This window comes from Erythrolamprus reginae, chromosome 5 (assembly GCF_031021105.1).
Source record: "Erythrolamprus reginae isolate rEryReg1 chromosome 5, rEryReg1.hap1, whole genome shotgun sequence".
NCBI lineage: Eukaryota > Metazoa > Chordata > Lepidosauria > Squamata > Dipsadidae > Erythrolamprus > Erythrolamprus reginae.
The window spans coordinates 24,265,284-24,280,864 of NC_091954.1; the positions used below are offsets into that span (position 1 = coordinate 24,265,284).

The 15,581-nt window shown below is 40.3% G+C and overlaps 1 protein-coding gene across 2 annotated transcripts in view; it reads right to left on the minus strand.

Moving 5' to 3' along the window:
* Positions 1-15,581, minus strand: part of MICU1 (mitochondrial calcium uptake 1) — a 191,229-nt gene that overhangs the window by 155,515 nt on the left and 20,133 nt on the right. Inside the window, exons 1-2 of one of the 2 annotated variants that reach the window (XM_070752266.1) lie at positions 9,034-9,074; positions 7,875-8,036 (exon numbers count right to left, since the gene is read on the minus strand). In XM_070752266.1, coding sequence (XP_070608367.1) covers positions 7,875-8,036; positions 9,034-9,047 — 176 coding nt within the window. In that variant the 5' untranslated portion in view covers positions 9,048-9,074. Of the gene's footprint in view, positions 1-7,874; positions 8,037-9,033; positions 9,075-15,581 lie in introns of those variants that run through there. The other variant, XM_070752267.1, reaches the window with a different exon arrangement.

Consider the following 15,581-nt stretch of genomic DNA (forward strand, 5'->3'; position numbering starts at 1 on the left):
CAAGCTGCTGGCTTGAGATGGAATCGATATAGGATTGCGTGAGTGGATTTTTCTTCCGTTTGGCTGGCATCTGGAGAACAGCCAGTGAAGCTTACGGAGAGTAAGCGTCTGTTTCTTTAATAGTAACTGTCTCTCTGCTTACCATGTTGGATCTAGAAGGACTGTGACCTTAGCAAGGTGCTCAGCCCGCTGGGACTGAGCCAGGACCTTCCGGAGGTGATGGTTATTAAAGTACAGACAGAGCATGTTCGAATGAACTAAACTTTTATTAGAAAAAGTAGAAAAATAAAGATTGTCTGAAGAGACATAAAATGGCACATCTACATGGTTAATGAAGATGATGCATAATGGAGATTCTCTAAAAACTAGAGATCTTCTTCTTCCTGCAAGGAGGAGGATGTGAGCAAACAGGTTACATCACAAAGGAGGAGCTACATTAATAAACAGAGTTAACTATCTAACTACTGGATGTTTCTCAATGTCTTTGGAGGCTGTCAATCACAGCGTGACACCCAAGCCTGGAAAAAATTTCCCAGGAAATTTGAGAGCGGCACGAAGGCCTGGCCAGTTTCCTGCTATTCCCCCTTTAATCCCGGCCATCTCGGGCTTTTCTGGGCTGCCAGAGGACAATTTTGCAGTCCAGAACGAACGAAGCATTTTCCTTTCTCTGGGCATTTGGAGAGGGAATAAACCTCTGCTAGCACCCAGAGAAAAGAAACAGTCCCTTCGCTCTGGGCAGCCCAGAGTGAACGGAGCGTTTTCCTTTCTCTGGGCGCCTGAAGAGGGAATAAACCACTTTGCTGTGGTGACTCCCTCGCGCTGCCTCCCATACATTCAACGTGAAGGGGATGCTTCGCCCCGGCCAGATCAACTCAGCTTCAGCCAAACCGAGGAGTCACCACAGTGAAGGAAAGGCGCCGGTTACAAAACGAGCGAGCGAGAGGAGAGGGGAGCCCTTCAGCATGGGAAGGAAGAGGAATAAGGTAGCAGCAACAGCAGCCACTGCCTTTCGGTCAAAGCAGCAGGAGGTTCCCCCCTCTCGCTCGCCTCGGTTTCTCTCTCTGGTGCAGTGTATGGGAGGCAGCCTCGCACAGGTGTATGGGAGGCGCATGCTCCTCCTCGCTGCCTCAGAGTCCCTCTTTTTTTTTTTCAAGCCTTAAAATTTTTGATTTTTTAAATTTCCGCTCACATCACTTTCTTCCTTCGGCAGCGACTGTCCTCCTCCTCTTCTTCCTCCTCCTCCTTCCACCCAAATTCCAAGCTTTTATTTCTTTCCTAATGGGTTTGCACGTATTATTTGCTTTTACATTGATTCCTATGGGAAAAATTGCTTCTACTTACAAATTTTTCTACTTAAGAACCTGGTCACAGATCAAATTAAGTTCTTAAGTAAAGGTACCACTGTATATACTTGTCTACAATAATGCCATTTTCAGTATGTAAAATAAATATATTTACCCTGCAAAGGTAAGATGAATAGCAAGAAGCATATTAATCTGCCAAGCAATATAATCATCAGCTTTAGCGGTAACCTAGAAAAGCCAAAATTAATGTTTGTGTATTATGTTAGACCAAGACTCTTGATTTCATAAGCCACCATAAGAACAACCACTTAATTTTACACTTTGTTAATACTGCATAGACAACCCAGAAAGGACAGTTCTGCATTATGCCTGGACTTAGGAGAATGACTTCACATTGATGTATGAGATCTGATGTGTTTACAAATACATAATCCCTTAATCCAGAGTTTGGACCTAATGCAGAATTATCCTTCCCAGGTGATTTTCCTGCTGAAAAAGGAGAAGTAAGCAGCTTGTTCATTCGTGTCATGGATTTCCAGCTTATCATGAAATCCAGGCATCGTATTACAGCTACCGCAAAAGAACCAGGGCAGGCATCTGTGAGTGAGCATAACTTGGCCACCGCCAAGTTGAAAAACAGCTAAACAGCCTAGAATGCTGCAGTTTCGATTATTCTTTTCTTTCCTATGTTCCTGCCCAGTAATAGAAGAGGTGGAAATAAGACTGGTGAATAAAATCAGTACTGGACTCTTAAGACAAAAGATAAATGCACTGTAGAAATGAAAAAGATGGGTACAAGACTGATCTCTGTTCAGGAGCTCCAAACTCACATTTACGAGCATTTGCTCTCTGCTGAAACTGTAAATGTTTCCATCTCAATCTTCTATTATTGAGATAATAGCAGCCTTGGACTTCTTTCATTCTCATAAAAATAAATTACCTTTACTACTGCCCTTTTTTGAATGTCCAAGGACGTCCTTTTAAGGTCTTCTTCCAGATGATGCATTTTCTATTAATAAAAGACCACTTGTATGCCAGGATGAACTAGAAATCTTTTGCCTAAATTGGTTAAGCAAGGAGATATCAACATCTTTCTATCAAGGTAATAGTGGGAAATGGTCTTGCCAACCAGAGAAACATTCGAAATAGGTGTAGAAATTCTGCCCTAGGTGACTTTTTATACCACCTTTCATAACCTTAAGGGACTGGAGACTAAAACATACAAAGAACCATTACAAGCATGGCTAGTCTAGGGAGGAGAAGGACCAGGGGAGACATGATAGCAGTGTTTCAATATTTGAAGGGCTGCCACAGAGAAAAAGGGGATCAAGCTATTTTCCAAAGCACCTGAAGGACAGACAAGGAATAATGGATGGAAACTGAACAAGGAGAGATTCAATCTAGAAATAAGGATAGGTTTTCTGACAGTGAGAACAATCACTGGGACATCTTGCCTTCAGAATGTTCTGTCGGGCTCTCTGGTAGACTCCTCCCAAAAATTTACAGGTACAAATTTCAGACACACACACGTTTGAAAATTCAAAAGAATGTTCTTTATAATGAAAATTCACTTAAACTAAGCCCTCTTTTGGTATAGCAAAGAGCACTCGTCTCAAAACAAACTGGTAATTTGTACAAGTCCCTTATCAGTTCTGTGATACTTAGCTTGCAGCTGTGAGGCAATTTACAGTCCTTCTTCTTTCACAAAGTGAAACACACTTTGCTCTGGTTTAGTTTCAAAGTGGGGAAAAATCAGCACACAAAAGGTCAAAGTCAGTAAAGCAGTCACGAAACACAACGGTCAGATAATCCTCCACAATGGCCAAACCCACAGGCTGCTATTTATAGCAGCCTCACTAATTACCACAGCCCCACCCAATCACAGGTGGCCTCATTTTCTTTGATAATAATCTCTCAGTTGTTGTTGCCTATGCATCGCTCTCCGCATGCATGGCTGTATCATTAACTCTTGTTCTGAATCCAAGGAGGAGCTAGATAATTGATCTCCTTCTGAGCTGTCTGCCACACTCTCCTCCTCCCTGTCACTCATGTCTTCTTCGTCAGAGGAGCCTTCATCAGCAGATTCCACCAGGGGCAAAACAGGCCTGCAGCATATGGATGTCTTCCCCACATCCACAGTCCTTGGGCCAGGAGCTGGGCTAGAGCTAACCACAACACAGAAGTTGTGGGAACTTAATCACTGGAAGCTTTCAAGAAGAAAATGGACTGCCATCTGTCAGAAATGGTTTAGTGCAATGATGGCGAACCTTTTTTCCCTCAGGTGCCAAAAGAGCTTGGGCGAGCACTATCACACATGTGCGAGTGTCCAAACCCATACTTCAATAGCTGAGGAGGGTGAAAATAGCTTCCCACGCCTCCTAGAGGCCCTCTGGAGGCCGGAAACAGCCTGTTTCCCAACATCTGGTGGGCCCAGTAGGCTCATGTTTGGCTCTCCCCAGGCTCCAAAGGCTTTCCTGGAGTTAGGGTAGGGTAAAAATGCCTTCCCCCATCCTCCCAGAGGCTCTCTGGAAGCCAAAAACACCCTCTCAGAGCCTCTGTGTGAGCCAAAAATCAGCTGACCAGCACACACTTACACATTGAAGTTGAGCTAGGGCAACAGCTCCCGTGCCATAGGTTCGCCATCACTGGTTTAGTGTCTCCTGCTTGGGGGGGGGGGAGATGGACTAGATGATCTAGAAGGTCCTTTCCAACTGATAATATGTCAAACCTGGTCATGATAGCAGCAAACCCTGCTAACGCATTAGCACATTGTATTAAGGGAAGGTAGTTTAACACCTTATCCTCTGCTTCAGGCCAGAGCAAAATTAGTACAGTACTCAGTTGTATTCTTTAATATGATAAATGGGGGAAATTATTTAATGTATTACTAAAATTGGGATCCACATTAAATACATTACAAATCCTAGGTGTTTGTCTGAGCTTCGTTTTAATTATAATAATAATAATAATAATAATTTATTAGATTTGTATGCCGCCCCTCTCCGCAGACTCGGGGCGGCTCACAACAATAATAATAACAATGTGCAATGTAACAAATCTAATATTTAAAAGAAAGTATCTAAAAACCCATCATTTAAAACCATACAACACAAGCATACCATACATAAAACTATATTTTTGTTGAAGTTTGGTCTGCAATGAAGGAGTTTGTGTTCTGAAAGGATGTAGGGCAATTGTGTCTTAATGGCTTTGTCCTTCATCCTGGAGCTGAAAATCTTTTGTTTTGTAGATAGGCTGCAGGGGGGCTATTAAAACTCAGCCTGCTTCCTACTTCTTAAAAAAACATGTGTCTGCATTGCTCATTTAGGGAAATATAGTAGCAACAGCATTAGCAAAGGCATTTAGATTTATATATCGCTTCACAGTGCTTTACAGCCCTCTCTAAGCGGTTTACAGAGAGTTAGCTTATTGCCCCCAACAATCTGGATCCTCATTTTACTGACCTTGAAAGGATGGGAGGCTGAGTCAACCTTGAGCCTACTGAGATTCGATCTGCCAAACTGCTGGCAGCCGGTGATCAGCAGAAGTAGCTTGCAGTATTGCACTCTAACCCCTGCACCACCAAGCCTCTATATTCTGCCTTTTTAATATTCTTTAAAATATTTCATTCTCCTGGGGGAGGGGTAAATTCTCACGCCATTCAAAGACACATAGCATTTCACAAATACTCTGGGTGAGCAACTTTCGGTTTCCCATAGGGATGTTTTCCTTAAAAATTATTTTAATTGTGCTAACAAATCTCATTCATTTTAGGGAATAAACAAAGGAATGATCAGGATTTACTATCTGGGTTCTTCTCATTGAATTTCTCATTAAGAGGAACAGCTCCAGAAATAGACTACACAAGGTTAGACAGCACACTGGAAATCACACACGCTCCTTATTAGTGTCACATATCACAGTCTCAGTATGATGCAAGGGAAATTTCAAAGAAGAAGAAAATCCATTATCTCCCTGCCCCCCACATAATTGTAGCTCTGCAGCACAGCAAGCATTTATATACCCATGAAAGTGAATCTGCCTAATTAATTGGAGAGGGGAAAAAACACCCCAGCAGCACACATTGTGTTATATCATGTTCCCTGTTAGATTATTTATACAAAATTTCACGTTGAATTAGCTGGTGTTTCTCATTAAAAGGCTCTTCCATGTGAGCTCAGCTAACTTAAAGATACTCCAGATTCCATCTTCAGGTATGTAAATAAACACTAGTGAATTTTGGTTTTCTAAACACTCCAGATGAATTCAGATTAAATCTTCCTGAATTCAACAAAGTGCATTTCTCAAGAGACATGTTGAAAAATAGCAGCCACAGTATGTTCTTGTCCAGCTGTATTGTGGAGCGATTCCATTATAAATAGGTCAAAACAATACCTTGGTTGAGTTTGCCTAGCCCTAGGTTATCTTAAACTTACATTTAACTCTGTACAGTGGAACCCCGACATAAGAGCTGCTCTACTTAAGAGCAACTCGAGATAAGAGCTGGGAGGGGAGAGATATTTTTGTTCTACTTACAAGCCCAAATTCGAGATACAAGCACCAAGGAGCTGTCTCCTGAAGCCAAACGCTAACTTCCGCGTTCGGCTTCAGGAGACAGCTGCGAAGCGGCGCGCGTGTTTTAAAAGGTTGCAGCCGGCCTGGGGGGCTCGGGGGGGTGCTTGCAGCTTTCTTTTTTGCTCTTTTTCTTTCTCTCTTTTACCTTCCCTTCCTCTATTTCTTCTTTTCTTTCTCCTTCCCACCTTCTTCCCTCCCTCCCTCCCTTCACTCATTCCTCTCTTACTCTCCCCTTTCATAAGTTTCCTTGCTTCCTTCCTCTGTTCCTGTCCCTTCCCTCTTTCCTTCCTTCCTTCCCACCCTCCGTCCATTCATTCACCCATTCCTCTCTTGATCGCTTAAAGCCGGTCCCTGGTGCAAAAAGGGTTGGGGACCTCTGTCCTACAGGATTGGGTGGCAGAGAAGTTGAACATATGTAAATTTAAAAGTTTAAGAAAGTTTACAAGTTAAGTGAAAGAAACTTCATTATTCATTTATATGTACATGTACATTTCTTCATTAAAAACATGTCTTTCTGCATAATTTAGACTAACTTTGTGAGTTTTTTGAGGGCTGGAACCAATTAAAATTATTTACATTAATTCCTATGGGGAAAAGTCGTTCGAGATAAGAGCTGCTCGACTTAAGAGCCCAGGTCCGGAACGAATTAAACTCGTATCTCGAGGTACCACTGTATTATAAAGACATTGCAATGGTGGATCATGTCTTTAATGGGGGTTCATTTTAGGTGTTATGTGTTATGAATTCCTAGTCCACATTATTTGTTTAGTTATTTAATGATTTGTGGATGTATTATTTTTATGAAAATATTTGTAAATAAAATATCTGTAAAATATTATTTTTACAAATAATTCAAGGGGTGAAACTGTGATGGTGAACCTATGGCATGCGTGCCACAGGTTGTACGTGGAGCCATATCTGAGAGCACATGAGGCATTGCCTTATGTAGCTCCAGTGCATATGTGTGCGTTGGCCAGCTGATTTTTGGCCTCCTGGAGGACAGGGAGGAGGATTTAGTTTTTGCCTTTCCAGAGCTTGTGGATGGCAAAAAATAAACCTAACGGGTGTACCAGAAGTTCAGAAAGTTTTTCACCCCAGGCTTTCTGGGGGCAGCATGGGGGGCTTGTGTATGCATGCATGGGATAGGAGAGGGCATTGCATTATGGGTGTGGGCATGCATGCATGCGTTATCGCACACACGTGCGCCATTTTGACACCCGAGCAAAAAAAGGTTCACCATCACTGAGGATGAAAGAGAGCGTGTGTGAGAGAGTTTTCATGGCTAGGGAGGAACTTGAAGTCATGTTCTCCTGCTTTCTAGCCTGGTGCCTTAACTACTAAGCCAAACTGGCATTATGATTCGGTAATAACATACAAGTCCCATACAACAGATTTTCAGGATCCCAGTTAAGTGTGTTATGCAATTCCATCATATGAACCATTTGTCTACACAACAAATAAAACCCCAGGCTGGGTCAACCAGGTCATCCTGCTGTTACAAAGGGATTCTAAAATGCTACATGACAATACAGATGCTATTCAATTGATACATGTATATTCATTGCATTTTTCCCCGAGGTTAACCAACTTATTTTAAAAGAAACAAGATGCAAGGAAAGCAATATTATGCTAGTGTCATGTATTAAATTGTCACAACTATCAGTGTCACGCTATATGTCGTATGGCCCAGAGCTCTTGGGTTGCCCTTCATAAAACAGCTGTAATGCTGAAAAATGTTTTCCTTCACAATAGCGAACAGCAGCGAACCTGAGTTACAGAATGAAAGGGTAGGGATGTAGACCATAACAAAAGATTCAATCAGCTTCCTCTTTAATCTGCAACAAGGTTATATAAATGTAAACTACATGGTATGGTTGCATTTTTTATTCCCACTGCAAATTGTACCTTGAGCATTTATTTATTTTTCTGAAGCTGTCTCTCGTTTTGTTTTAACAACCCAAAGCAAAGCAAGGATGGTAATTTCAAGGCACTCACCTTCTCCAAAGAAGTCCAGTGCTTGCGGTTAGAGCTGTTGTTCCTGCAATGGCTACCATCATAAGCCTGCGCTGGCTTTTGGGATAACGAGCGGTACCAAAATGTCGCCTGGAAGTGACAGCCAAGGCCGCCATAGTAGGGAGGAGGCGAAATCGTAACATTCTGGGAAAGGAAATAAAGAAAAGTGTAAGAACGAAAGCATCAGAACGGCATAGGTTTGAAACAACTTCTGGATTTTTTAAAAAAAATAAAAGATTTTATTGAGATATTTAACACACATATAGAACTTCGCATATACATATACATAATCATAATGTAAGAATGATAAAAGGAAAGTTAAAGACAAAAACAAAAAAACCACCCCAAAACAAACAAAAAGGAAAAGGAAAAAGAAAAAATTATAAGAAAAAAGAAAAAAAATGTTTAAAATGAGAGAAATATTCCATTTCTCTCCAAACTTCCAAATCTCAGCATACATTCTTGATAATCTTATGTAGTTTTACATACCATTATTTAATCTATCCTTGTACTATGTCTTATTGCTTTATCAATCCTAAAAATCGTCAAATTTAGCATGTTAATACTTACGATGTTAATCACATTGATATTTAATTGACACTAATCTCTACTCTATAATACAGTTCTAAGAACATGTCTGGATTTTTTATTGAGAATGGTTTTAGGCTTTGGTGATTAGATTTGTTGTGACTATAGGTTGCCCTGAACTTAACTGAGCCCAAAATTTCTCACAGCAAACAAAACTCCAAGGCAGATAGATTCCTCAAAGGATAGTTTTATTGCATTTGTCATATTGGCACAAACTGGTGAAAACCAACTCTAATTGAGAGGCCAGGTGATCTAACGCCCAGCCGACATTTGCTGAACGTAGGAAGTGTTCTGGTTTCTGGTAGAAATTCAGCAAGTACAAATAACTTTTATCAAACACATTATTTCATAAACAAAGAAACCCCAATTTATTCTTTTCTCTTCCGGCTACACACACATTTCATACTGGTGTATCTCTCCTGGCTCCGTTATCTCTCTTAATTGCATTCCTTACATTCCTTCTCCTGCTCTGCTAGACAAGATTTATTTCGCAAAAGCATGATCACTAAAAAACAGCAGACGGACAGTTAATCACACAGAATACTTGGCTTACTTGGAGAGCGGCATAAAAAATCAACATCTTTTTGTTCAGCAACGTTGAAACTCCACCCTTCTTCTTCACTAGTCCCATGACATGCCAATTACCTCACTCAATTATTTATCCCATTCATCTCCTTAATATCTTCTTCCAGACCTTTGCTCTCTACATTTGCTCTCTTCCAGACCTTTGCTCTCTACATTTCTGAATTCTTCTGAATTTAGGATTAACCCAGCGTGCCTCTAATTCTCCTCACTAGATCCTGAACTCATAGCCCCATCCTGTGGCTGGCCTCCCACCTGTTCTACTACCTGTAACCCCGGGCCCCCCACTACTTCATAAACACTATCTGAATCTGAGTCCTCAATATCTTCATCATCCTCCAACTGATCAAGAGTATGTACAACAGGAAGCAACTCAGCACCGCCTATCAGCGGGACACTCAGGCTGGTGGGAAGGTGTGAGCGGGGCCCGGGCCCAGTGTCAGGACCGGCTCACCACCCACACTTCCCTTTTGCCACCAGCTCACTCCGTTGTAGACACGCATCCACCCACCACTCAATCCAAAAGGTGTTTCTCAAAAGGTAGCCCAAGTGGGGGCCGAGTAGGAATTTTTTGCAATCTTAGAACACTTATTCCAGATTGTTTTTTCACCTACTCCATCCTGGATGAATGATTCTAAACGTTCCCACAGTTTTCACCTGATTAAGTTTTTCACTTTCTCAAAATAATCAGTCACATGATCCAATCAGGATACAGTCCAGTTGCTACTTAAGTCTCCTTCCAAGCACCTGCTGGAACGTCCTTGGTTCCCCACAGAAAGTATTTTGTTCTGGCTACAAACCCCAACTATCTCTATTCCCCCCCTCTTCCTATTCCTTAGCTCCAGCTGTGGCAGCACTGAGGCCTCAAAATTACCTCAATCAGGTTATCTTCAGGGTTGACACAAGACAGTTGAGTTTTGCTCCAACTGATGACCTTCTCTGTCCCAGTTGTTAAGCGAATCACTGCAGTTATTAAGTGAAACATGCAGTCATTAAGTAAATCTGGTTTCCCTCACTGATTTTGCTTGTCAGAAGCCAGCTGGGTAAATTACAAGTAGTGATTACCTAATTACTTGTCATAAATACATGCCAGTTGCCAAGCGTCCAAATTTTGATCATGTGACCAACATGGGAATGCTGTAATGGTCATAAGTGAGGGAAAAGTGGCCATGGGTCACTTTTTTCAGTGTTGTTGTAACTTCAAAGAGTCACTAAATAAATGATTGTAAGTCAAGGACCACCTGTGTACATGTATTGAGTATTTTTATTGTTATGACGAGATATATTTTACATTTTTAAAGGTTTGTGTTTAAACGTAAAGTGGTTGTTTTGTATAGAATTTTACTGGGGGGTTTTTTGGATTGTGTAGTTTGTATACTGTGTATATGATATTTTTGTTTTAATTTAGAGTAACAGGCTAATTTATTATATATTTGTACAGTATATGTAGTGAAGAAAGTAGGAAGTCACTGTTTTTTGTATCCCTGTTCCCCCTTTATTTTTCTTGTCTCTTTTTTACCCTCTTTTTTAATCTTGATTGTGGCTGTTGTTGTTTTGTATTTTATTTTCCCTCAGAAACTTCATAAAGTTGATTAAAAAGAAAGAGCAGCTTATGTTTTGAACTGTGCAGATCAGGGGGGCTTTGAAGAAACTAAAAGGCTACTGTGTTCACCTCCTTTTCAATCTTCGAGTTAGCAAAATAACCCCAATAACAGTAGCTAGCTTGGTAAGCATCACAATTTATCACTGAACTTCTTAAAACCCGGCAGAATTTCTCTTCCAATTCAGGGATAATCATAGGAAGCCAAGCAAGTTGAACTCCATGTCACAGAAGTTACCATCAAAAACTACAAAAAAGACACTGAAACTCTAGAGAAAATGCAGAGGACAGCAACCAAGATGATTAAGGGGACTGGAAACTATAACATACAAAGAGAAGTTGCAGGAACTGGGCACGGCCAGTCTGGAGAAAAGAAGGTCCAAACTGAGACACAATAGTCTGTGACACAAGGGTCTGTTCTGGATCCTATTCTTTTTAATATGTTTGTGAGTGACATAGGGGAAGGTTTGGTAGGGAAGGTTTGCCTATTTGCCGATGACTCTAAAGTGTGCAATAGGGTTGATATTCCTGGAGGCGTCTGTAATATGGTAAATGATTTAGCTTTACTAGATAAATGGTCAAAGCAATGGAAACTGCAGTTTAATGTTTCCAAATGTAAAATAATGCCCTTGAGGAAAAAGAATCCTCAATCTGAGTATTGTATTGGAAGTTCTGTGTTAGCAAAAACTTCAGAAGAGAAGGATTTAGGGGTAGTGATTTCTGACAGTCTCAAAATGGGTGAGCAGTGTGGTCGGGCGGTAGGGAAAGCAAGTAGGATGCTTGGCTGCATAGCTAGAGGTATAACAAGCAGGAAGAGGGAGATTGTGATCCCCTTATATAGAGCGCTGGTGAGACCACATTTGGAACACTGTGTTCAGTTCTGGAGACCTCACCTACAAAAAGATATTGACAAAATTGAACGGGTCCAAAGATGGGCTACAAGAATGCTGGAAGGTTTTAAGCATAAAACGTATCAGGAAAGACTTAATGAACTCAATCTGTATAGTCTGGAGGACAGAAGGAAAAGCGGGGACATGATCAAAACATTTAAATTTGTTAAAGGGTTAGATAAGATACAGGAGGGAAGTGTTTTTAATAGGAAAGTGAACACAAGAACAAGGGGACACAATCTGAAGTTAGTTGGGGGAAAGATCAAAAGCAACATGAGAAAATATTATTCTACTGAAAGAGTAGTAGATCCTTGGAACAAGCTTCCAGCAGACGTGGTTGGTAAATCCACAGTAACTGAATTTAAACATGCCTGGGATAAACATATATCCATCCTAAGATAAAATACAGAAAATATTATAAGGGCAGACTAGATGGACCATGAGGTCTTTTTCTGCCGTCAGTCTTCTATGTTTCTAATAGCAATGTTCCAATAGGGGCTGCCACACAGAAGAGGGGGTCAGTCTGTTTTCCAAGGCACCAGAAGGCCAGAAAAGGAACAACAGATGGAAAATGACCAAGGAGAGATTCAACCTAAGGAGAAATTTCCTGACAGTGAGAGCGATTAACCAGTAGAACAGTTTGCCTTCAGAAGTTGTGAGAGCTCCAATACTTGAGACTTTCAAGAGGGGATTGGACTGCCGTTCGTCTAAAATGGTGTAGGGACTCCTGCTTGAGCAGGGGGTTGCACTAGATGATCTAAAAGGTCCCTTCCAATTCTAGTAATCTAATGTAATCTAAAATGAGATGTCAAGTAAGCACATGCACTGTCACAGTCAGTCTGAGGCCTGGTATCTTGGATATAAATTTCAACTGCTGGAGGTGGCTGAAATGTAGACAAAGGCAGCACCTGTCTGGCACATTTCTAACAGATGACAAGCCAAGAAGAAAAGGAGCTACTCCAGGAGACAGCTGGAAAATCGGATTCCTAGAGTTGGTTGCACAAACTTCCACTTTGGGCCTAGGGCTGATTAGCTTAAAAAGGAAAACTATGCTTCATCTCAATCTGCTGTCTAGACTCTAGAATGCTTTAATTTGATTCCTGGCAACCCAAAACGTGACTGATGCTTTCTATATGTCCTAGGATACACATCTAGTCAGTCCCAGTCAGAATATCTAGATAAGCTCTCGTAGTTTGGTCACCACATTATAAAAAAAGATATTGAGACTTTGGGGAGGGAGGGGGGAGTGCAAAGAAGAGCAACTAAGATGATTAAAGGCCTGAGGACAAAAACATATGAAAAACAGTTGCAAGATTTGGGTTTAGCTTATCTAGAGAAAAGAAGGAGTAGGAGGGGCATGATAGTAGTATTCCAGTATTTGAGAGGCTGTCACAAAGAAGAGGGGGTCAAAGAACTCAAAAAGCAGGACAAGAAACAATGAATGGAAACTAATCAAGGAGAGAAGCAATCTGGAATTGAGGAGAAGCTTCCTAACAGTGAGGACAATTAACCAGTGGAACAGCTTGCAGACAAAAGTTGTGGGGTGCTTCATCACTGGAGGTTTTCAAGAGGAGACTGGACAGTCACTTTTCTGAAATGGTATGGGGTCCCCTGCTTGAACAGGGGGATGGACTAGAAGACCTCAAAGATCTCTTCCAGCTCTATTCTAATTGATTGATTGATTGATTGATTGATTGATTGATTGATTAAGGAAATCCTGTTTCACGTCTACAGTACATCCAGTCATGAAATCTCACTAGTTCACTAGTGCCTAAAGAGCGTGGACATGTGCTATCGCATATGCGTGAGTGCCCCCACACATAATTCAATGCCTGGAGAGGGCAAAAACAGCTTCCTCCACCTCCTGGAGGCCCTCTGGAGGCAGGAAACGGCCTGTATCCCAACTTTTGATGGGCCCAGTAGATTTGTGTTTCGTCCACACGAGGCTCCAAAGGCTTCCCTGGAGCTGGGGGAGGATAAAAATGCCCCCTTCCCCCAGAGGATCCCTGGAAGCCAAAAATGCCCTTCCAGAGCCTCTGTGCAAGCCCAAAATCAGCTGGACAGCACATACATGCATATTGGAGCTGATTTAGGGCAACAGCTCACATGCCAGCAGATATGGCTCCGCGTGCCACCTGTGGCACCTTTGCCATAGGTTCACCATCACTGCGCTAGGTGATAAAAACATCATAGGGCTACTAGTATGACTAATAAAATGAAGGGAAATCCCCCGGTAATCTAACAATAGAACTAATCCAATCAACAAAATTTCCAGTCCAAAATCCAAAATATTTATTAAATAGTTAAATTAAAATAAAACAAACAAATTTGACTAACAAACATATAAACATACAGTACATTGCGTATTATAAGTGCACACGTTTTCTCACAAGATCATTTTTCTTTTGTACATATTTTGTATTAGTTAAGCATATTTACATAACATATTTATTTGCTTGCATAACTATCTTTCTCTGTAATTTTAAACTAATATATTACATAAAGGATCTACTTGTCAATCGTACTATTGTCTTTTTCATTCAAGCGATCTGCCATTGAGCCCTTTTGTCTGCTTTGCGGATTTGCTAAGCTATATAATTTGGTTTTGCATGTTTTGGGGGGAAATATATTTATTGTCTTCCATGTGTGTATTACATTATAATACAGGTTAAAGATATATTACGGTACTTCACATTGTGAAAGTACTCATTGACATATCTGTTATGGGATCAAACCCAACATAGTCTTTGCATCATAACCCAGCTACTGCAGTCATGGCTAGTCTCTTCTCCAAATTACTTTTTCCCATGTCTAAGTGTGTGTGCGGAAATGGAAATATAATTTAATTTAATTTTGCTAGGTAAGGAAAGAGTAATTTAGTGTGGTTGTCTTCTCTAGAGAGTGCAAAAATAGTAACATTGGCTAACATTCTGTATAGTATCCATTAGTAATTAAGATGTTCTTTTAATAAAAGCTCATATTTCCTAGTCAACAAAATCCAGTTTATTGGCCAGATTATTATTTAAAAAGTGGAAAGTTGCCTACTGAACTGAATAGTATTTACACATGAACTCTTTAAAATGGAAACATCATCTCTAAACACAAACAACAACCTATTTCAGAAGTACTCCTGGGAATTGCAAAAATGGAAACAAATCATATAAGGATGACTTCAATTTGCAAGCAGTTTGAGGCTGTTTGTTCTATCTTGGTTTTTTTGGGTGCTAGCTCTTCAACAGCACAGCTTCCAAGATAATGTATGCCATTATTTTATAGAGAAATCTACAAAATAATTTTAATGTTTTGTGGCATGAAACCTCCTTTTACAGCACCCAAGAGATTTTGCCATCATTTCCAAGACAAAATAAATCCATCAATCCAACTTCAACATGAACATAACTATGGTTAGATCAGAAAGTAAGGCCAGACTGAATAATACATAATCACTTTTTCCTATTCCCCTTTTATAATTAACGTAATAGGAACAACCAGGCTAAGATTATAATTAATGTTAGATTATGCAAGCTGATTAAAGTAAATTGAGGCTTCCAAAAATCTTTGTCCCAAGTTATTTTTCAACCAAAGCATGGGTTACAATGCTAAACTTAGGTATCAATGTGTTGTTATACTACAGTTAAAGATGAAATAGGGAAAGGAATTTTCTCAAGGAGGATGGGGATAATAATAATAATAATAATAATAATAATAATAATAATAATAATTTATTAGATTTGTATGCCGACCCTCTCCGCAGACTCGGGGCGGCTCACAACAGTAATAAAACAATATACAATGTGACAAATCTAATGTTTACAAGGCTAAAAGGAATTCTCAGATTGTTATTTAATGCTGAGTTGAACATAGCATATCTATTTAAAATATTCATTGAGTTATTGGTAGAAATCTAAACAAGAAAAGAAAAAATGCCAAAATGCTTACATAGAAACATAGAAACATAGAAGACTGACGGCAGAAAAAGACCTCATGGTCCATCTAGTCTGCCCTTATAATATTTTCTGTATTTTATCT